Source organism: Vipera ursinii, assembly GCF_947247035.1.
Source record: "Vipera ursinii genome assembly, chromosome: 4".
Classification (NCBI taxonomy): domain Eukaryota; kingdom Metazoa; phylum Chordata; class Lepidosauria; order Squamata; family Viperidae; genus Vipera; species Vipera ursinii.
Genome location: NC_139514.1, coordinates 118,938,967 through 118,962,083, shown reverse-complemented (window position 1 = coordinate 118,962,083; position 23,117 = coordinate 118,938,967). Strand labels below are relative to the sequence as shown.

The following is a 23,117-nucleotide window of genomic DNA, read 5'->3' as shown; positions in this document are numbered from 1 at the left end:
GTTTTTTTTAAATTTTAAAAGTTTGCCTCAAATTTCTCGCATTTTTAACAAAGACACTGTATTTTATAGCTTTGCCCTTAACAAGGAGATTGTGTTGCAAGGGATACTGTATTTTCCGGCGTATAAGACGACTGGGCGTATAAGACGACCCCCTACATTTCCTGTTAAATTATAGGGTTTGGGCTATACTCGCCGTATAAGACTACCCCTCTTCCAACACACACCAAATAAAAATTAAAAAACATCAGATTTGATTTTAATATGGTAATTTTAATTCAAATGCTTATGACATGCAGGTGCTTAGTAGGAAAACTGTCACTTATAAACATAAGGCTGTTTGTCATCAAACATGTAAACATAAAACAGTGCAAGTGGATTAAACTATAATAATAATAATAATAATAATAATAATAATAATAATAATAATAATAATAATAATAATAATAGTAATAGTAATAATAAGTTGGAGGGGACCTTGGAGGTCATCTAGTCCAACCCCCTGCTAAGGCAGGAAACCCTATACCATTTCAGACAAATGGCTGTCCAGTCTTTTCTTAAAAACTTCCAGTGTTGGAGCATTCACCACTTCTGGAGGCAGGTTGTTCCACTGGTTAATTGTTCTAACTGTCAGGAAGTTTCTCCTTAGTTCTAGGTTGCTTCTCTCCTTGACTAGTTTCCATCCGTTGCTTCTTGTCCTGCTTTCAGGTGCTTTGGAGAATAGCTTGGCTCCCTCTTCTTTGTGGCAGCCCCTGAGATATTGGAACACTGCTATCCTGTCACCCCTCACCCTTCTCTTCGTTAAACTACACATACCCAATTCCAGCAACCATTCCCTATTTTCCTAATTCACTTTTTCACTTTTCCTAATTCACTCTAAAGCTTTCCCTGCGCAGAGCCTTAAGTAACACCAGCTGCCTGCAATTAGTGCAGGTTCACATCCCACCAGGCTCAAGGTTGACTCAGCCTTCCATCCTTCCGAGGTAGGTAAAATGAGGACCCAGATTGTTGGGGGCAATAGGCTGACTTTGTAATAATGCTGCTGGGGGGTGGGGTGAAAGCCCTAATAAACAGGCATATACACAGAATGAAGGCTATTGCTAAGCACATTTATTTGTGCTTTAAATTGTAAGCCACCCTGAGTCTTTGGAGAAGGGCAGGATATAAATGGGATTTTTTTAAAAAAAGACCAAATGGGAGATCCGCTCCAGGTTTTTCAGCCAGCCCGCCCAGTTCCTGAGTCAAATGTGTCCTTAGAGCTAAGCTGCTGCTCTGACTGCTGCGTTCCCCACCTGCCTTTCAAGTTGGGATATACTACAGCTGCTCTTCAACTTTAGAAGGAAAGACGCCCAGACCCCAGCCTGTAAAAAATCACAGACTGCAGCTTCTTCTCCAATTGGTCCCACTTTCCCTGCGCAGAATAAATGGGAGATCCGCTCCAGGTTTTCCAGCCAGCCCTGTCCCTAAATTTTCAGCACCCGGCGTATAAGACGACCCCTGACTTTTGAGAAGATTTTCATGGGTTAAAAAGTAGTCTTATACGCCGGAAAATACGGTACTTGATTTGGTGAATACAGGCAGAGAGGAGGGAAGGGTAATTTTAATTCACACATGAAAAGGACAGTATATGTTAGAAGATTGTCATTTGATGTCCTCAGGATCGTCGGAGGAAGGGATGCGAAGCTTGGCGATAGTTGCATGTTGTGCTTCAGCGAACGTAAACTCTGGAAGAGCAAGGATGAGTTTGGGAGGGGAATTGAGCCCTATGCCGAAGGAGTGCAATTTCTCGGGGGAAGGCGATTCGTTTAAACGACGTGAACGGATGGCTGGAAATGAGATGAGGGTGTAGAAAATGGAATCAGGACACTTGGAGAGAATGAGAACGTTGATTGTATCGGCTTAGGAAATCTGCCCTGAATATCTGTTTCAAGCAAAGATCAGCTCGTAGTTGCAGATAGAAAAGGAGACCACCAAGAATCTTAACTGATTTGTTTATGAGAGATATAATTAGTGAAGGATGCAAAGTCAGGAGAGGTTTTGGATGTGGGATAAGCTATATTTTAGCAGTCCCAAAGGTGCTTTTTCAAGAGGCGACTGGCTTTTCCTTGCATTTCCTTGAAGATGTTTCCCTTCTCATCCAAGTCGCTTTTTTCAATTCTGACCGAAGAGCTGAACTGTTTGTCAGAAGTGAAGAAGCTTCTTGGATGAGAAGCAAAACATCCTCAAGGGAAAAAAACAAGGAAGTCCAGTTGCGTCTTGAAAAAGCACCTTTGGGACAGCCGTGGATGACTGAGAATCTCCATAATGTATTTTGGCAGTATCAAAAATAGTCTTTGGGCGGGGGGGGGGGAGAAAGAGACATGGGAGAAGAACAGAAAGAAACTAGACTGAAAGTAAAATAATAGCAAGGAGGGAAAATGCGAATCTTATTCAGAAAAAGTACTTGAAGATATATTAATCATCCCCTGAATGAATGGAAAAGGGGTGTAGAAGCTGAAGTGAAAATAATTGTGTTAGACTTCCAGTGAAGAGTTGTTAATGAAGAAAAGGACGAATATGCATGGTGGAACAAAGGCACAAAAGGCTGTAGATAAAAAATGCATGTCAGTGAAGCTTGCTGCAAAAATTTAAAAAAAAAAATTAAAAGGAAGTTTTTTGTGGAGTATACGTAGAAAAAAAGATAATTGCAAAGAACGGTTAGGATTAAAAGAAGCAAAAGGGAGTGCAGGGTGATTTTGAGGGGAATAAATGGCTTTATAAAGGGTGAGAACTTTGAGGATGGAATGGAATTAAAAAATTAAAAATGATATGATATGACCTGGGGTTAAACTGAAGTGAATATATTAAAGGTTTGCGTTGAAATGATATCAAAGTGTCAAAGAAAAGAATGAAAAGAAAAGTTATAAATATTCTGCCCAAGAAAAGCATGGGGATGAAAAGAATTCATCAATTCTGTGAGAACGGTGAAAAATAAAAAGGCAGGAGGTGTTGATTGTGTAACTAGCAAAATATTAAAAATCTAAATGTGTTCTGTGGAGTGGGTGTGCAATATATTTATGGATGATGAATACATAAGGAACGTTTGATATTGGAAGTGTGTTGGTCAGGGGTATGAATACATGAATACTTTTATGGGGAAATGAGGTGGTGCAGATTGAAAACCCAAATTAACATCTGTGAATAAGAAATATGAACTTGGTTGTCTGATTATATGATGCAAAAAAAGAGCATTTTGGGATCTGAAAAATAATGTGGCAAAAACCAAGGATGTATTGTATGTGTTACGGAGAATCCATTTAGGAGGCAAACCAATGTTTGTGAAATTTACATAGCCCTGGTAGCTTAATGAAGTATTCAACCAGTGTTTTTTTGCTAACTTGGAATCCGAGGGCTGGAAGGGACTTTGGAGGTGTTTGGTCCAACCGCCTACGTGAGCAGAAGTCCTTATACCATCTTGGACAAATAGTTGTCCAGTCTTCTTTTGAACTCCTCCAGCAACAGAGCACCCACAACTCCAGGTGGCAAGCTGTTCCATTGATCAATCGTTCTTACTGTCAGGAAATGTCTCCTTAATTCCAGATTGGATCTCTCTTTAAAGAGTTTCCACCCATTGCTTCTTCTCCTACCTTCTGGTTCTCTGGAGAATAAAATCAACCACCTATTTCTTGGGACTCCCTTCAAATATTGGAAGACAGCTGTCACGTCCGCCCTAATCCTCCTCTCCATTAGGCTAGCCCAGGGGTCTTCAAACATGGCCCTTTTATGACTTGTAGACTTCAATGCCCAGAATTCCTCAGCCAGGCACGCCGGCTGAGGAATTCTGGGAGTTAAAGTCCACAAGTCATAAAAGGGCCACGTTTGAAGACCCCTGGGCTAGATGCACCTAGCTTCCTCAGCCATTCATTTATCTCCAGACCCTTGATCATCTTTGTTGCTCTTCTCTGTACTCTTTCTAGAGTCTTAACAACTTTTTTGTATCGTGGTGGCCAAAACTGGATGCAACATTCCAAGCGTGGTCTTACCAAGGCCTTATAAAGTGGTATTAACGCTTGCTGTCTAGCAATTTTGAGATACCAGGGCGCAAATAGATTTAAAGCAGCGTTAGAAACTTATGAGATATTTCGTATGTATTTTCCAGTCAGAATCCATGTACGCGCGTTAAGCCTTATGCTATAAAAAGACTTGCTAACATTATTGTAATTACTGAAAGAATGTTATATGTAGTAAGTAAGGAATACCACCAACAGTATAAATTATACAACAAGTTAAAATATGAACTCTGAAACCCAAATTCTATATATAAAAGATTGTTGTCTACAACAGGGATGATTTTCAGTTAAAATCAAATTCTCTGTCAGGTTTACGTTTTTTTTTAAAGACATGGAGCCATACCGCCCCAATTTAGTTAGCTTTTTCTTCACAAGGATGAGTCACAGGCCTTACAATTCTTTGCAGCTGTTGACATATATAATGCCAGTTCAATATATTTGGAAGGGATCTAAGGCTTGGTAAATTTTAATAATAATAAAAATATCTTAAAGGGGTATTGCCCTGGGATTGTAATTTACAAAATTATTCCATTTTCCAATATTTTGGGCTTTACTTCATTCATGTTGCCACCACGTATGAAATAAAATCCGACCGGCTTCTTATATTTCCAAGAAGTTTAAGAAAAAGTGTTTCATTTTCGCAGTATAAGACTACAGTAAATATGCTGAGGATAAAACATCTTATACCAATTTTCTCTGAATATGACATTCAAAGTAAATGTCATCCCCTTTTTCCACTGAAATTCCCAGTGTGCATCTCGGTATATTTATATTCTCCGTTTGTTTAATCATGCAATCTGCGACTTGTTCAGATTCTTAGTCATACTTCACTAACGTTTATCAGCCATGCCGAACAAATGATCAGTATTACAAGATTTTCAGATTCAGTCAATCTTCTCCATGTCCTGCGTTGTCTCTGTAATTCTTTTTATAGTCACACTGCTTATTTGAAGACAGAGAAAGCAGCTGAATCTAGAAAAGCACCATAAGGTGAATAGATAGTGGGTCGACTTGATAGATAGGTAGGTAGGTAGGCAGGCAGACAGACAGACAGGTAAATAGGTAGGTAGACAGACATAGGTGGTAGGTAGGTAAGTAGGCAGATAGATAGATAGATAGATAGATAGATAGATAGATAGATAGATAGATAGATAGATAGGTAGATAGATAGATAGGTAGGTAGGTAGGTAGGTAGACACAGACAGACAGACTTATTCTGAGTTCTATGTTCTAGATGATAGAGAGATACAGATATAGATAGATGGTAGACAAACTTATTTTGAGTTCTGTGTTCTAGAGATGATAGAGAGATAGAAGATAGATAGATAGATAGATAGATAGATAGGCAGGCAGGGAGGTAGACAGACAGTCATAGGTGGTAGGTAGGTAGGCAGGCAGATAGATAGGTAATAGACAGACTTATTCTGAGTTCTATAGAGAGAGAGAAATATAGATAGAGAGAAGATAAAGAGATAGATAGACAAGACAGATATAGAAAGAGAGAGAGAGAGAGAGATGTATAGATGGATGGAAGATGGATGGATGGCATGCACGAGAGAGAAATACTATTATGTGTTCCATGTTCTAGGTAGATGAGAGATTAGATAGATGAGAGAGAGAGAGATGATAGATGATAGCAATAGCACTTGGACTAAACACGCTTCATAGTGTTTAAAGTCCTCTCTAAGCGGTTTATGGAGTCAGCCTCTGGCCCCCAACAATCGGGGTCTTCATTTTACTGACCTCGGAAGGACAGAAGGCTGAGTCAACCTTGAGCCAGTCAGGATCGAACTCTTGGCAGTGGGCAGAGTTAGCCTGCAATACCGCATTCTCACCACTGCGCCACCACAGATCATCTATCATCTATGGTAGGTAGACAGACAGACATAGAAAGAGAGAGAGATGTACAGATGGATGGATGGATGGCATGCACGAGAGAGAAATACTATTATGTGTTCTATGTTCTAGGTCAGGGGTAGGCAACCTCGGCTCTTTTATGGCTCATGGGACTTCAACTCCCAGAATTCCTGAGTCAGCTCAGGAATTCTGGGAGTTGAAGTCCCATGAGCCATAAAAGAGCCGAGGTTGCCTATTCCTGTTCTAGGTAGATAGATGATAGATTAGATAGAGGATGGATGGATGGATGGATGGATGGATGGATAGATAGATAGATAGATAGATAGATAGATAGATAGATGATAGATAGATTTTCACATCAGTGTCATTTTTCTATGCAACATAATATTTTTATTAAATATAGATGGGAAGGTTTATAATTACTTGTAGACCTGTTATGTAAGGGTGGTGGGGAGAGTATACCAGATATTTCAGATATATTTTTCAACATTCAACCAGGGTGGACATTTTATGTTTAATGTTAATGTTATATTTGTCATTTGTTATTTTTTGCAAACACCTTTTTTATTACTATTCTTTGGTTCCTCTGTCTCTAGTGGATGTTTGGGTTTTTTTTCTTCTGTTGTTTTCTTCTTTTTCCTTTATTCTGTATCTTAACTCTGGAGATAAATTAAAAAAAACATTGATTAAAAAAGGACTACATGAAAAGAGGAGAAACGTTGATGTGTAGGAATGCTGATAGATCGTGGGAAGTGTGTGGAATATTGCAAGGGACAAAGGTTTGGCTGGACAAAGTTCCCAGTCCCAATTACATGACTAGCTGTATTTCTTTTCTTTAATGTCATGTCTTTAATTTATTTTGCCTGCCTTCCATCTTCTTCTTCTTCTTCTTCTTCTTCTTCTTCTTCTTCTTCTTCTTCTTCTTCTTCTTCTTCTTCTTCTTCTTCTTCTTCTTCTTCTTCTCCTTCTCCTTCTCCTCCTCCTCCTCCTCCTCCTCCTCCTCCTCCTCCTCCTCCTCCTCCTCTTTTTGTAAAATTACTTGCGCCAAACTAGAGTAACATGATGGATGTGAGTGTATGTTTGTAGGCAGGCAGAGAACAACGTTCATGAAGTGAATTCATAAAATTCATAACTTTATCTTACATGTTACATCAGAGTCTTAGCAGAAAATTACAAGAATCTTGCATCACAGGCTTCAACCGGTCTTTTGTGATGAACACCACCAGCCTTGTAGCTCTGTGCAGATAAATCCACCACATTGAACATTTGTGAGATTTTGCCATCTAAAACAACCTGCAGGAAAATAAGCTTAATTAATATCTGCATACCATTTTTTTCTGCCATCTACTCAGAATGTGTTGCCTCATCCTATTTGCAGTCCATGAGCGGGATAGATTTTGGTGGTCCTTAACTGTACCCACTGGAGAAGAGCCTAATGCTAGGAAAGATTGAGGGCAATAGAAGAAGGGGACGACAGAGAATGAGGTGGCTGGATGGAGTCACTGAAGCAGGAGGCATGAGCCTAAATGGACTCCAGAAGATGGCAGAGGACAGGAAGGCCTGGAGGAACGTAGTCCGTGGGGTCACGATGGGTCGGACACGACTTTGCAACTAACAACAACAACTGTACCCAAGTTGAAACGTCTCCATTTTTTTGGCCTCATCGAAGGGCAGAATTACGGGTCTAGAATCTGTTAGACTTTATCGTAATAACCTTGGAGGAAAGTTAACAGAATTGCAGTGACTAGAAACAGGATAAAGCAAGATAAAGACTAGAAGTGGAGACAGAAAAGATTGTGCCAATATAGTTTTCTCTCAAATTCATGGATGGATGGATGGATGGATGGATGGATGGATGGATGGATGGCAAATGATGTGGATAAAGACATGATGGATGGATAGATGGATGAATGGATAGATGGATGGATGGGTTGATAGGTGACAAATGACATGGATAGATAAAGATGGATGGATGGATAGATGGATGGCGATGTGGATAGATAAAGACATGGATGGATGGATGATGAATGATGTGGATAGCTAGAGATGGATGGATATTTGGATAAATGGATGGATGGATGATGTGGATGGGTGGATGGATGGATGGATGGATGTGGATAAAGACATGATGGATGGATGATGTAGATAAATAAAGACATAATGGATGGGTGGATGGATGGATGGATGGCATGGGTGAAGACATGGGTGGATGGATGGATAGATGGAAAGATAGATGACAGGGATAGATAAAGACATGGAGGGAGGGTGGGCCTGTGTTTCAGCTCATCAGCAAGGAAACCGTACTACTGGATCATTGTTTATTCTTTCCTTGTACCTCTTTTTGTTCTGTAGGTCCTGAATGAAGCTGTGGGTGCCCTGATGTATCACACCATCACTTTAACCCGTGAGGACTTGGAGAAATTTAAAGCACTTCGAATAATTGTTCGAATTGGGAGCGGTTTTGATAACATTGATATCAAATCTGCTGGCGACCTAGGTATTATAGCCATTCGTGTCTTTGAAAGCACTAACCTTTAGCCAAGTTGGGGTGCTAAAGTAGCAAGACCAACCTTGCCAGAGTTCAACCTGGGTGGCCCTCCTTACTTGCAGGGGTTCATTCTGGCTTGCATGGGTGATGGAATCGCAAGTGTGAAGGGATGGGGGGGGGGTTGGTTGGTTCCAAGGTTCCAGACACAATCTTCTGAAGATCAGTGGGTGAGCATGGCTGATGAAAAAAGGGATCTGGCAGGATCACTAGAATGAAAGCCCAGCTTGTACTTTTAAAGTCATATTGCAACCGGATGCTTATTGCACTACAAGCATACAGCCACTTCCCAGAGAATACGCCTCGTTTAATTTGGGTGATATTTACCGATATCTAAATGCAACACTGATGACTTGCAGCAATTTTAATCCTATACTCTCTGTGCTTTGCTGGTTATTATCTGTTTTTAGCATACCAGAAATCTTATGTTTCTAATAGAATAGCAAAACGTTTTCCATGCAACAATCCTTGACTTAGAGCCATTCATTTAGCAACTGTTCAAAGTTATAATGGCACGGGGGAAAAACTGACTTACAACCCTTAGGACTTATTATTATTACAGTCATTTGGTCAAAATTCAGGTGCTTGGCAAACTCTTAACCACAATTGCAGGGTCCTGGGATCACCTGGTCACCATTTGCAACCTCCCCAGCCAACTTCCAACCCGCAAAGTCAAGGAGGGAATTAGGACTCACTTAACGGTCTCACTTAGCAACAAAAAATTTTAAACCAATTTTTTGGTCATAAGCTAAGGACTGCCTGCAGGTCACTTGGGTCGAACTAACTCTTTCCAATGGCAGCTCGAGATGGCTTGATTGTCCTACCCTGAAACCATCTCAGCTCTTCCTTCCTCTGCTTCCTTCCTTCCTCGCTCCAGGGATCGCCGTTTGCAACGTCCCGGCGGCGTCAGTAGAAGAGACGGCCGATTCGACGATGTGCCACATCTTGAACCTCTACAGACGAACCACCTGGCTGCACCAGGCTTTGCGAGAAGGCACCAGAGTGCAGAGCGTGGAGCAGATTCGGGAAGTTGCTTCTGGAGCAGCCCGAATCAGAGGAGAGACGCTGGGCATTATTGGGTTAGGTGGGTCAAAATGTCTTGGAACAACCAAGGATGCTTTTGTTGTTCAGTTGCTAAGTCGTGCCCGACTCTTTGCGACCCCATAGACCTCAGCATGCCAGACCCCTTTTGTCATGCAGTCTCTTCTGGAGTTTACCCAATTTCACGTTCATTGTGTTGATGACACCATCTAGCCATCTCCTCCTCCGCCCTCCTCCTTCTCCTTTGGCCTTCCATCTTTCCCAACATTGGGGTCTTCTCCACTGAGTCCTCTCTCTTCATTTGGTGGCTGAAGTATTTGAGCTTCAGCTTCGGTCTCTGTCCTTCCAAAGGATGGTCAGGGTTGGTTTCCTTCAGTGTGGACCGATTGGACCTCCTTGCAGTCCAGGGGACTCTGAAGAGTTTTCTCCAGCACCACAATTTGAAAGTCTCCATTCTTCGGCGCTCAGCCTTCCTTCTGGTCCAGCTCTCTCAGCCATACATGGTTGTTGTTCAGTTGCTGGGTCATGTTTGACTCTAGACAACCCCATGGACCACAGCATGCCAGGCCTCCCCTCAAACACCGCGGTCTTCTGGAGTTTGCCCAATTTCATGTTCATTGTGTTGATGACACCATCTAACCATCTCCTCCTCCGCCATCCTCCTCCTTTGGCCTTCCATCTTTCCCAACATCTGGCTCTTCTCCAACATGTTCTCTCTTCCTATCTGCTGGCCAAAGTATTTGAGCTTCAGCTTCGGCCTCTGTCCTTTCAAGGGATGGTCAGGGTGGGTTTCCTTCAAGGTTGACTGATTTGATCAGCGGGCTGGAGTATTCTGAGAATTGAAGTCCACCCATCCTAAGGTTGTCCAGGTTGAGACACATCACTCTAAATAGCCATAGCACTTATATCCCGCTTCAGCCCCCTCTTAGCAGTTTATACAGTCAGCCTCTTGCTCCTAGCAATTGCAAGGATGGAAGGCTGAGTCAACCTTGAGCCAGTCAGGATCGAACTCCTGGCAGTGGGCAAAGTTAGTTTGCAATGCTGCATTCTGACCACTGCGCCACCCCGTACAATTTAGCACCCCATACAATTCAGATTATATAATAATAGCAACAACAACAATACTGGAATTGGAAGGGACCTTGGAGGTCTTCTAGTCCAACCCCCTGCTCAGTCAGGAAACCCTATACCCGTGGTGGCGAACCTATGGCACGCCCACCCAATTGGCCACACCCATCCAATGGGCCCACCCACCCAATGGGCCACACCCACCCACCCAGTGGGCCACACCCACCCAATGGGCTACGCCGCTCGGCACCCGACAATACATAAGTGAGTTTTAGGTTGCAGTTTGGGCACATGGTCTCTAAAAGGTTCGCCATCATTGCCCTATACCTTTTCAGACCAATGGTTGTCCAGTCTCTTCTTGAAAATTATTTCCGAAAGGGGAGAGTAACGTTCCGTTCATGCTCTGAAAACCTCCTTCCTTGCAGGACGAGTGGGCCAAGCCGTCGCGCTGCGTGCCAGAGCCTTCGGCTTCAACGTCATTTTCTACGACCCGTATCTCTCGGACGGCATTGAGCGGGCCCTTGGCCTCCAGCGGGTGAGCACCCTGCAAGACCTGTTGTTTCATAGTGATTGCGTCACCCTGCACTGCAGCCTCAACGAGCACAATCATCACCTGATTAACGACTTCACCATTAAACAGGTAAGGATCTGTCCAAGTGGACCGTGATGATCGTGACTCTTTACATCGCGGTCTTGAGCGCCCGGGAGATGTTAACCCGTAGCCCTGCTGGTAGGAGCCTCGGCGAAGCAGGGTGGTCTTGCTACTCTGCCCCCTCTATTGAAGCTGCGTGACCAATAAAGGGGAATATTTGTAGCTGAGGGTTAAAATGAGGGATCCTGGGCGCTCTCTGGGCTTGGTGGTTTGCTTGCAGACCTTTCATTACCAAACTAGGTAACCTCATCAGTGCTAGAAGGGCATTGAGGTGAGGAGGAGGAGGAGAAGAAGAACAGGATCCTTGATGCTCACTAAGCTTTTCTTGAAGACGTTTCGTTACCCAACTAAGTAACGTCATCAGTGCTACAAGGGAGTGGGGTCTGCTCTCTATTTATACATGGAGACTAGGATTCCCTACTAGCATTGATGACATTACCTAGTTTGGGTAATGAAACGTCTGCAAGAAAACCACCATGCAGCTGTATTATTGTGGTCTGCACGAGCAGGTGGAAGCATTCTACTGTGCAAATACGCCACATTCCTGCTCACCTCAGTGTCCCCCCTGCAGCGGACTTGTCAGCAGGTGAGTTTTGGGGAAATGATACCCCTCAACACCATTACCTCTGGCGTATTGATCTTTGTTGACTTGTGTAGTTCAAAGTCAAGGCTTAAACCACCTCAGAAAGTATTTGGTTGTGGTGAGGGACTGGCGCCCCCTAGTGTTCCAAGGGAATAATTAGGAGTCTCTTGTTTTATTCTCCACAAGTCACTTTCTGTATAATTTTATACAGAAAAAGACTAGTGGAGAAGAATAAAACGAGAAGCTTCAGCAATGACTGGAATCTTTTAATTTCCCTAGAATATTTTGTACAGCTGATCCTCACTCAACGACCTCTTGTTCAGTGACTGGAGTTACGACAGGGGCTGAATGAGGAGACTTACAACTGGTCCTTGAAGAAGATAATGATAATGATAGTAGTAGTAGTAGTAGTAGTAGTAGTAGTAGTAGTAGTAGTAATAGAGTTGGAAGGTACCTTGGAGGTCATCTAGTCCAACCCCCTGCTCAGGCAGGAAGCCCTATACCATTTCAGACAAATGGCTGTGCAGTCTCTTCTTAAAAACTTCCAGCGTTGGAGCATTCAAAGCTTCTGGAGGCAGGTTGTTCCTGGTTAAAGTTACCACCTTGCAGTGGTGTGATTCATGCACCCAGCAATGGTCTCGCAGTTACAACCGCCACAGCATCCTGTGTTCCCATTTGTGACCTCCGCTGCTGTCTTCCCACACAAACTCACTGGGGAAGCCGGCGAGAAGTTGCAAATGGTGATCACACTTAAGAACGTCATAGGCTTCACCTAGCAGCCACTGATGTAAGTTGCCATGGTTACGTGTCACTGCGCTTTGTGACTGTGTTGGTTAGCGACAGTTGCTGGTCCCAAAACCGTTGTCAAGTGAGGACTAGCTGCAATCATCCATTGGTAGGAATGGACCTTGCTGGTGTTTTTTTTTTTTAAATCCCTACCTGCAGAGTAAAACTAAAGATCTTGCAGAGTTTTGCTACACAGAGGTTACTCTGAATTTGCTTATCAAACTGCACCATTAACAAAAGGGTCTGATGGTTCGGGATGTTTTAGCCAAAAATTTTAAGGATCTGCTGCTTCTGTCTGCCTTGCCCTCCACACCATCCTGAGTGTAATTTGCCTTCTTTCCTCCAGGAACGAAGACAAAGTTTTGCAGCCTTTGGTGGCTCTAATTCCCCCTTTTGAGACAGGTTGCAGAAACCCCCTCTCTTTGAACCCTACTGGTTTTAAAATTAGATTCTGAACCCCTGGGGTACATTGCCCTTCTCAAAAGCTCCGGTAAAGCTGCTCGGTGCCTGTGGAATAGGAAACAAATAAATCTCAGTGAATTTTAATCGGCTGCCTTGTTGCTACAGGATTTATATATATCTTAATCTTTTTTTATTATTGTCATAATAGCTAGAGACATGGAAATGGGAGATTGTGAAGACAGAATAGATAAAAATTTACACATCAAAGCAGGCAGATTCAGATCGGGCTTCTATTTCTTTCTGAATATTTTTGGGAGCCCTGCTCCTCTGATCCGACGCTCTTATTTCCTGAACCTTGAATTATATGAGTCTGAACAAGCATCCAGTCTCGACTTTGAAAGTCTAGCCACTTGCAGAATGAGATTAACATAATTTACAAGGGAAATTCATGATGTGTTTCGAAATGGGTATTATATTATACAGAGAATTAAAGATAAAAGGATACCGTTTATTGCACGCAGATAAAAGCTTACACGGTTCTTGCTGAAATAGGTTTGGTTATAAAATAAGCATGTTAATGAAAGTTACTTTAGTCAGAAATCTTCACTGAATGAATGTCAAACATATAGGTGTTCTCTATTGCTTTTCTGTTGGCAGTTTTGTGTAATGCTGTACAAGAGCTCAAAATGCTTTTTATTGGCCTGATTGACACGTTAAAACTAAGAGAAAAATGCAGCTTTGCATCGTTAGGTGTTAAAAACACACATTAAAAACCATGGCTTTGTTTTTGCTCATGATTCTACCTTATTAATGGAAAAGAGGACAAGGATCCTAGTTAAGGTGCTGAATAGGTCACGAGAAACCATCTTTGGTTATTTTTGCTGGAAGACTGAACTGATCTATCACCACTGCTCTTCCTAATAAGCCAGGATATTAAAAGGGTTGGACCATTGTTTAAATGACATAGTTTTTCCCATTTGTTCAGCTTTTCTCAACATGAGTTGTCTCTTTTCTTCAGAGAACGTAGGATAGCAGGATGACATGACAGCAGTCTTCCAACACTTTAGGGCAGGGGTCTTCAAACTTGGCCCTTTTATGACTTGTGGACTTCAATTTCCAGAATTCCTCAGCCAGGTACGCGTGCCTGGCTGAGGAATTCTGGGAGTTGAAGTCCACAAGTCATAAAAGGGCCAAGTTTGAAGATCCCTGCTTTAGGGGCTGTCACAGAGAAGAGGTGGGTCAGTCTGTTTTCCAAAGCACCTAATGAAGGCAGGCAAGAAGCAACAGACGGCAACTCATGAAGGAGAGAAGCAACCTAGAACTAAGGAGAAACTTCCTGACAGTGAGAACAATTAACCAGTGGAACAACCTGCCTCCAGAAGTTGTGGGTGCCACATCACTGGAGGTTTTCAAAGACAGACTAAGACAGTGATGGCAAGCCTTTTAGAGACCGAGTGCCCAAACTGCAAACCAAAACCCACTTATGTATCGTTGGGTGCTGAGTGGGCATGGCCCATTGGGTGGGTGTGGCCCATTGGGTGGGCGTGGCTGCTGTGGTAACAGCAGATTGGGTGGGACTAAAAAGTTCAATCAATTCCAACTTTGTGAGATTTTTTTTCCCCTGCAAGAAGTTGAAATTGATTGAACCTTTTTTTTTTGTACATGGCGGTGGAGGCCTAAAGCGAAAATGTTTTATAAAACCCAGCTGAAGGCTTAGGACTGGGGTGACGGCCTGCGTGCCCACAGAGAGGGCTTTGCGTGCAACCAGTGGCACCCGTGCCATAGGTTCGCCACCATGGGACTAAGACAACCATTTGACCATGTTTAATTTGCAAATAAAAGCTTAGCAGCAACTGTGTTACTGGCCATTTTCTTTTATTCTGTTGCGGTCTTCTTCCTGTTGCTGTATCTTGCGCTTATTTGCTCTAGCCGGCTTTGACTGGGCCCAAATTAAAAATGGGCAGAAAAGCCTTTACAAGAGTGGGGCAGTGGAAGTATGCTGGGCCCATAACCTGTTGAAAATTTTGTATACAGCCTTAAAGAACAAACAGTGCACAGTCCACATGTGCTTTCCTGCTGCCTTGCCACAGTTAAGCAGAAAAGCACATGGGGACAGTGCACAGTTTCTTCTGTTTCTTCTGTATATACAGAATTTCTAACAGACCGGGATGGTATATAGGATCTCCTGCTTGAGCAGTGGGTTGGACTAGAAGATCTCCAAGGCACTTTCTAACCCAAATATTCACTGACTTGCACGGTGCTTCATCTTTTCACACTCTACAGATGCGACAAGGGGCGTTCCTGGTGAACACAGCTCGTGGAGGATTGGTGGATGAAAAGGCCCTCGCACAAGCACTGAAGGAAGGCAGAATACGGGGAGCAGCCTTAGATGTCCACGAATCGGAACCGTTCAGGTGATTGCCCTTCCCATTCTTTAAAAAAAAAGAGCTTGGAGACCGTTGAAATAATAGCACCATCTCTGCTTTGTGAGAATGCTTAGGATTTATATGCAGAGCAGACTTGATTTGGAAATCAGTGTCCCAAATACATGGTTTAACAGCATTTGCGTTGTTTGGATCAAAGCCTAATGGGAAAAGGGTCCTTAACCATCTCTAACATCTCCTGAGACTAAGCCCGTCTCTAAACATATTGTTAATACACATTGGGACTACAAGGATCTCTCTTCAGCTGAATGTCTCTGGAGATTCTCCTCATCCAGGTCCTGGTTGTCCCAAAGATGCTTTTTCACGAGGCAACTGGACTTTCCTTGTTTTTCTTTGAAGATGCTTCAAAGAAACGTCTTCAAAGAAAAACAGAACATCTTCAAAGAAAAACAAGAAACTCCAGTTGGTTCGTGAAAGAGCACCTTTGAGGCTATTCAACTGAATAGCTTCAAGGATCAAAAATTCGAAAATACACAGGCTAGGGCAGGGGTAGGCAACCTTGGCTCTTTTTATGACTCGTGGACTTCAACTCCCAGAATTCCTGAGTCAGCATGGCCAGTTCAGGAATTCTGGGAGTTGAAGTCCAGAAGTCATTAAAGAGCCAAGATTGCCCACCCCTGAGCTAGGAGAATCTGGGAGATGACCTTGAAAATGGACTCTTCACGGAATAAAATATGCAGACTAGGAAGTCAAAAACAAACAAACAGAGTTATCTTAATTCCCTTTCATCGTTCTGGGATTCTGTAGGGAAAAAATTAGGACTGGCTCTTTTGTTAAATGAAGCCTGGCATTTACAGATCTTTTAAAATCAGGCTAAAGGTTTAAATCTTTTTTCTTTTTTTGAGAAAAGGAGTTGTCTTCCAGTCAAGCTTGACTCCCAGTAACTGTATGGACTTGTCTAGGCAATCCTCTTGACAATATTACATAAAAGGTTGCCCATTGTGTGTGTGTACAGGATGTTTTTTTTTTCCTAGTTTAGCCTCTAGCTTTGGGATTCCTGATTATTTCCCTAAGTGCATGTAGAGACCAAACTTGTAGAACGATTTGAAATCAGCCAAATCTACTTAGGAAGAATCACGTTAAAAAGACACGCTTGGGCTGAACCACACACCTCTTGCGTTGCAATAAAGTTAGCCTACCGGAGTGGTTATTGATTTTTAAAAAAATCATGTTTCCACCTTGACCTCCTTATAGTATGTTCACTGCAGGTCCTCCACTTACAACAGTTCATTTAGTGAGCGTTCAGAGTTCCAATGACAACTTATGGCCGTTTTTCTCACACTTACGACTGTAGCAGCATCTCCCTGGTCACATGATCAAACTTCAGATGCTTGGCAACTGACTCATGTTTATGTTGGGTTGCTGTGTCCCGGGGGTGGGGCGGTCACGCGATCCCCTTTTGCAACCTTCTGACAAGCAAGGTCAAGGGGTGGAAGCCAGATTCACTTAACAACGGTGTGGCTAACTTAACAGCCGCAGGGATTCACTTAACAACTGTGGTGAGGAAGGTTGTAAAATGAGGCAAAACTCACTTAACAAACGTCTCGCTTAGCAACATAAATTCTAGCCTCCATTGTGGTCGTAAGGTGAGGACTGCCTGTATTTATAGCCCTCATTTTTAATATTTTCATCCCACCACATGGGATATTGGTTGCCATAACTCCTTAGCCCAGGGGTAGGCCACCTTGGCTCTTTTAGGACTCGTGGACTTCAACTCCCAGAATTCCTGAGCCAGCCGTGCTGAGGGGGAAGGGAGAGGTTTCCAAGCTGCGCCATGCTGGCTGAGGAATTCTGGGAGTTGAAGTCTGCGAGTCATGAAGGGGCCAAAGTTCCCCCATGCTGGCTCAGGGTTTCTGGGAGTTGAAGTCCAGGAGTCATAAAAGGGCCCAGGTTCCCCACCCCTGCCTTAGCCCATATGGGAAATGATGTCCAGTGCATCTAAATCAGCCATCTTGGAGATACGTCAGGCAGTCCTCAGTGCTGACAATGCCACAGGTGGTCCTCAACTTATAACCATTTGTTTAGTGACCAAAGTTACAAAAGCCCTGAGTAAAGTGACTTACAGCTAGCTGCTGCCCTTGTGATTGTCGCGGCATCCCTGAGGTCACGTGATCAAAACTCAGGGCAGTTGGCAACTGGCATGTACTTACGACGGTTGCAGTGTTCCCCCCGGGTCACGTGATCACCAGGGTCTCCCAGCTGGCTTCTGAGCAGCAAAGACAGTGAGGGAAGCTGTATTCGCTTAGTGGCCACGCAGGTCACTTGACAGGCGCAGTGGTTCACTCAGCCACCACGGCCAAAAAGCTTGTATAAAATCGGGCGCCCTGCTTAGCGACCGGTCTCGATGATGGTCGTGCTGTTTTGTCGGCCAATACGGAAGCCGGACCATCCAGGCTGAGTTTTGAACCGGCGGCCACCAAGCAGCGCTTGAGCTTAGGTGAGATGGTTTTCAGAAGAGAAGCCCGGAGGGAGAGATTTTATTTCAGGAGATATTATTATTATTATTGTTATTATTAGTATTAGTATTAGTATTAGTATTAATCTAATACCTCAGCATTTGCTTCCTTCAGTTTTAGCCAGGGGCCCTTGAAGGACGCCCCAAATCTCATCTGCACACCCCACGCGGCCTGGTACAGCGAACAAGCCTCGATAGAGATGCGAGAGGAGGCAGCGAGGGAGATCCGGAGAGCCATCACAGGTGGGCAACCACGTTCTTCCAACGTCCGTGGAGACTCTCCGTCCGGCGGGTCACGGTTCTCCCAAAGGCGCTTTTTCAAGAGGCAACTGGACCATCTTGGTTTGTTTTTTTCCCTTGAAGACGTTTCGCTTCTCATCCAAGAAGCTTCTTCGGTTCTACTGAACGGTGGAGAATGGAAGGATTTGTATTCCTTGCAGTCCTCTGGTCATTTGCACTCTCTCTGAGAGTCGTTGAGGCCACTTGGGACACTTGGAGGTTTATCTGTTTAGCTGTCCAAGTGGCCTCAACGACTCTCGGAGGGAACACTAAAGACCAGAGGACTGGAAGGAACATCAGTCCTTCCATTCTCCGCCCTTCATTCAGAACTGAAGAAGCTTCTTGGATGGGAAGTGAAAGGTCTTAGCGGAAAACAAAGGAAGTCCAGTTGCTTCTTGAGAAAAAAAAGCACCTTTGCGACATGTTCTTTTAAGGTTCTTCCTTGGCCTAATGTCCTAACGGGGTTTTTCTGTCTTCAGCAATACCAAACAAACCTAGGTTAACTAAAGAACCACACTTTACTAATGGTAACATTTAGAGTCAATACAGAGAGAAATAACCTCTCTCAAGTTTTTTTTTAATTTTTATGTCGCCCATCCATCACATCACTTGTTCTTAGAAAATTAGAGGGGAACTTGGTGTCCTGAGAACTTGAACAAGTTTTTGTGTCAACGGTTCCTTTGTCCAAAAGTTTGAGTCAGGCAGGGGTCATCCGGATAGCCATCCCAAAGCAACACTTTTTCAAATCCCATCAAGATTCTGGACATTATCTAAAACTAACCTTCCTGGAGGGACACGGTGGCTGAGTGGGTTAGGAGGCTGAGCTTGTCGATCAGAAGGTCGGCAGTTTGGCGGGTCGAATCCCGAGTGCCGCGTAACAGAGTGAGCGCCTGTTACTCGTCCCAGCTTCTGCCAACCTAGCAGTTCAGAAGCATGTAAAAATGCAAGTAGAAAAATAGGGACCACTCCGGTGGGAAGGTAACAGCGTTCCGTGCGCCTTTGGTGTCTAGTCATGCCGGCCACATGACCACGGAGACGTCCTCGGACGTCTTTACCTTTAACCTTCATGGAGTAGGTCCTGCATGAACATTGTGAAGACCTCGTAAGAACAACGCCGAGCATGCCAGGGGAATAAGACAATGTCTTTCTTTAATAATTGCCCTTCCTGTCATAATTGGACAGACATTTTTGGAGCTTCTGGCTGTGGACCTCTGCAGAAGGATGAAGGGTAGTCGTCTGGCAGAATTTTTCTCACTGGGGTATGAGAAGACCTCTGTTACACCCTGCTGGCCACAGAGGTCATAAAGGGCCAGGTCAGTACAGATCCAGGGATTCCTTCAGCCAACAGACCAGCGTTTCTCCACCTTGGCAACTTTAAGACATGTGGACTTCAACTCCCAGAATTCATGAGTGGCTGGGGAATTCTGGAAGCTGAAGTCCACGTGTTGGTTGCCAAGGTTGAGAAACGCCCCTCTGCATTCCTCTGGTGAGTGAGGACAACAATGTCAACCTTGAAGCTCTCACAGCTCATTTCCTTAGATTGAAAGACTGGGAAGAAACTTCATCAAGGTTCAACCAAGGTGAGGACCAGAAACATGGACCATAGGAAACAACAGTGACTATATAGAGAGGATCTACCATCTACCCTCCTTGGGTTGCTCCGTTGATCCCTTGCTTTTGCTGCTATGACCAGCGGAGGGGTGAAAAGAATAGAATAGAGTAACAGAGTTGGAAGGGACCTGGGAGGTCTTCTAGTCTAACCCCCTGCTCAGGCAGGAAACCCTAGACCATTTCAGACAAATGGTTGTGCAGTCTCTTTTTAAAGACTTCCAGTGTTGGAGCATTCACAACTTCTGGAGGCAGGTGGTTCCCCTGGTTAATTGTTCTAAATTGTTCTCTTCCCCAGGTCGTATTCCGGACAGCCTGAAAAACTGTGTCAACAAAGAACATTTGACCACAGCTACTCACTGGGCAAGCATGGACCCAGGAGTTGTTCACCCGGAGCTTAATGGCGCTACGTACAGGTAGGATAGCTTCCATTCCATTGCCATCACCTCCCATGCAGCCCCAAATGGGAAACCTCCATTCTCTTCTTTGGGATGTTCTCCCGCGTCACAAAGACCTTCGATGTCCAGGCAGCAGACAAGCAGGTGATAACAGTAGAGGAGGATATTCATAGCTCAGGGTTGAACTGTGGGGTCCCTGTGGCGCTCTGAGCTTGGCTGTTTTCTTCCAGACGTTTCATTACCACACTAGGGAACGTTATCAGTGCTAGCTGGTTGAAGTTTGTCTACAGATGGAGATTCCTCCTGTTTGTGTGCTGAGTGAAGTGTTTGAAATCCAAACATGGCACCAGTGGAAGAGAATACTTGTAGCTCAGAGTTGAATTGTGGGGTCCTTGCTGCTTGGTTGTTTTCTTCCAGATGTTTCATTGCCAAACTTGGCAACTTCGTCATGATGTTCCCTAGTTTGGTAATGAAATGTCTGCAAGAAAACAAATCAAGCTCAGAGAGCACCAAGGACCGTACAGTCCTCCTCCTCCTCCTCCTCCTCCTCCTCCTCCTCCTCCTCCTCCTCCTCCTCCTCCTCCTCCTCCTCCTCCTCCTCTCCTTCCCTTCTAGCACTGATGACACTGTATTACGTAGTTGGGTAAGGAAACGCCTGCAAGAAAACAAACCAAGATCGAAGGGCACCCAGGACCCCACAGGGGATACAGTCTCAGCATCTGGACTTCCTCAGAAGCGTTTCAGCTCCGCGACGGCCACGATTCCCCGGGCATAACGGCCCTCCCTCTCCTCCTCTTTTAGCAGGTATCCTCCTGGCGTTGTGAGTGTGGCTCCCCCCGGACTCCCCACCGCCGTGGAAGGGATTGTCCCCAACGCCATGCCCTTATCGCACGGGCTGCCTCCGGTGGCCCATCCCCCCCACGCCCCTTCTCCGGGCCAGACGGTGAAGCCGGAAGCAGATAGAGACCACGTCAGTGACCAATTGTAGCCTACGAGAAGACCATTCCCAGCATAGATGGTTGCCACTTTGGTCAAGGACGTGGTCAAACATTCGGACAGAACCACAACGCGCACCCGGAGTCAGGCCACTCATCTTTTTAATGAACTGGTCCAAGATGCAGTACCGTAACGAGGAGCGGTGGGAGAGATGATGGAACGAAGATTTGAAAACTTTATTCCTCCATATAAAATGTAGTTTGTCCCTGTCCAGTGAACTGAATCACAGTTTTTTGTATTGCTGTGGGTTCTTTGTTAAGCCAGAGAAGTTAGTAGTTAATTATATCATGAATGTACTTGTCTGTGTACAGTTTTTAGAACATTAACCGAGGTTTGTTTGCTCTGTTGTCAACAGCAAAAACAAAAAACGCAAAGAAAGGCATTCGACAAACCACTTTCAAAAGTTGAAAACTTTTTTTTTTGTTTTTATATGTTTTAAAAAAAAATGCCCCAAAATTGAGGCAGTTGATGAAACTTCTCAGGATAATGACTCCAACCCACCTGTTTTTCTTCTTCTTTCTTTCTTTCTATGCCATACAGTGCATTGTTTTTTCTACCTTGTCTTATTATTATTATTATTATTATTATTTTTCTAGAATAATTTAATAAAATGCAAAACACTTTTCTCCTGATTTTGGCATAAATTCCCCACATTTCAGAATGAGGACGTTTGAAAGAGATTTTTGAGGTGCAAATAAAGTTTTTGTATAAACAAGGGTCCTGCTTTTTTTTTGTCACCAGTTAAAGTATATATTATTGCTGGGGTGCAGAGAGAGAAAGAGAGAGAGAGAAAGAGAGAGAGAGAAGAGAGATTGACTGAGAAAGACGCACTAGAGCTGCAGAAAACTAGAAAAAATTTCATTGCCTACATGGACTCCTTCCCAGTAATGTAGTAGGCTAGCAATATTTTGCGTTAAATCATGTTTGTGACTGTATCCATTTGTATGAATTATTTTAAAGAAATAAAAATTCCAAACAAACCACACGGGACTCTCTTCATTTCTTTTTCTTTCTTTCTTTCTTTTTTTTTTTTGACGTCATTCGACTCTGGATTTATTTCATAGGGGCGCTTCATTTTGGCGTGGCTGTCTTAGAAATTAAACGGTACAAAACCCAGTTTTTTTGTCTCTAACACAGGCTGGAAAGAATCTGTGTTCTTGCCAACTTCTAACGGAGCAAAATGGAAAGAGATTGGGAACATTGCCAGTGGGAATTGCTTTCTAATGAACAATAATGTCAGTAAAAATTTTAGTTTAAACGAATGAAGCAAATAAGAATTTTAGTCTTCGTTTTCCTATATATGCATGTACGCCTGCTGGTTGAAAATAATATTATTTGAAGCATAAGCCAGATTTCCTTACGGAGTTTTCCACCAAATTCCTCCCAACAAAAAGATTTCTTTCTTTCTTTCTTTCTTTCTTTCTTTCTTTCTTTCTTTCTTTCTTTCTTTCTTTCTTTCTTTCTTTTTCTTAAACTCTACTCAGTTTATATTGACATGTCCCAAGTGAAGATTAAATCCATGCAGGATTCTTGGCACGTTTGCTTCTTTCAACAGCTGGAGGTCCTCAAGTTGCCTTTCTGTGGGACAGGTACATAGTCCTCAAGATTGTCCTAACGTCGTCACCAACAATCACCACCTCAGCTCTTTATAACTTCTGTCTCCTCCCTCAACAATTCTTCCTTCCAATGTCCTTCAAAATTGTCCCTCAGCCGAGTCCCGCAGTTGCCACTCCATTGCGTTTGATTTCCCTCCAAACCAACTCAAGCGGAAGGTTCTGGAATTAATCCATTTCTTGAGCTGCCGCCCAGCCAGTTATTAAAGCCACTAAAAGATTGATTCTCTTTAGCCATAATGCTCAGGACCTCTTTATATTGGCTGAAATTTTAATCTTCTGGAATTTTATAGAAGGGTAAGTATAAAACCCTTTCAACCGGCACATGGTGAATTCTCTGGTAT

General features: G+C 43.6%; 1 protein-coding gene across 2 annotated transcripts in view; it reads left to right on the top strand.

The window, feature by feature from the left end:
* Positions 1-22,143, top strand: part of CTBP1 (C-terminal binding protein 1) — a 57,248-nt gene extending 35,105 nt beyond the window's left edge. Inside the window, exons 3-9 of one of the 2 annotated variants that reach the window (XM_083362340.1) lie at positions 8,256-8,400; positions 9,326-9,532; positions 10,983-11,197; positions 15,264-15,394; positions 17,995-18,122; positions 20,065-20,182; positions 20,969-22,143. In XM_083362340.1, coding sequence (XP_083218466.1) covers positions 8,256-8,400; positions 9,326-9,532; positions 10,983-11,197; positions 15,264-15,394; positions 17,995-18,122; positions 20,065-20,182; positions 20,969-21,152 — 1,128 coding nt within the window. In that variant the 3' untranslated portion in view covers positions 21,153-22,143. Of the gene's footprint in view, positions 1-8,255; positions 8,401-9,325; positions 9,533-10,982; positions 11,198-15,263; positions 15,395-17,994; positions 18,123-20,064; positions 20,183-20,965 lie in introns of both variants that reach the window. The other variant, XM_083362339.1, reaches the window with a different exon arrangement.
* Positions 22,144-23,117: the final 974 nt, after the last annotated feature.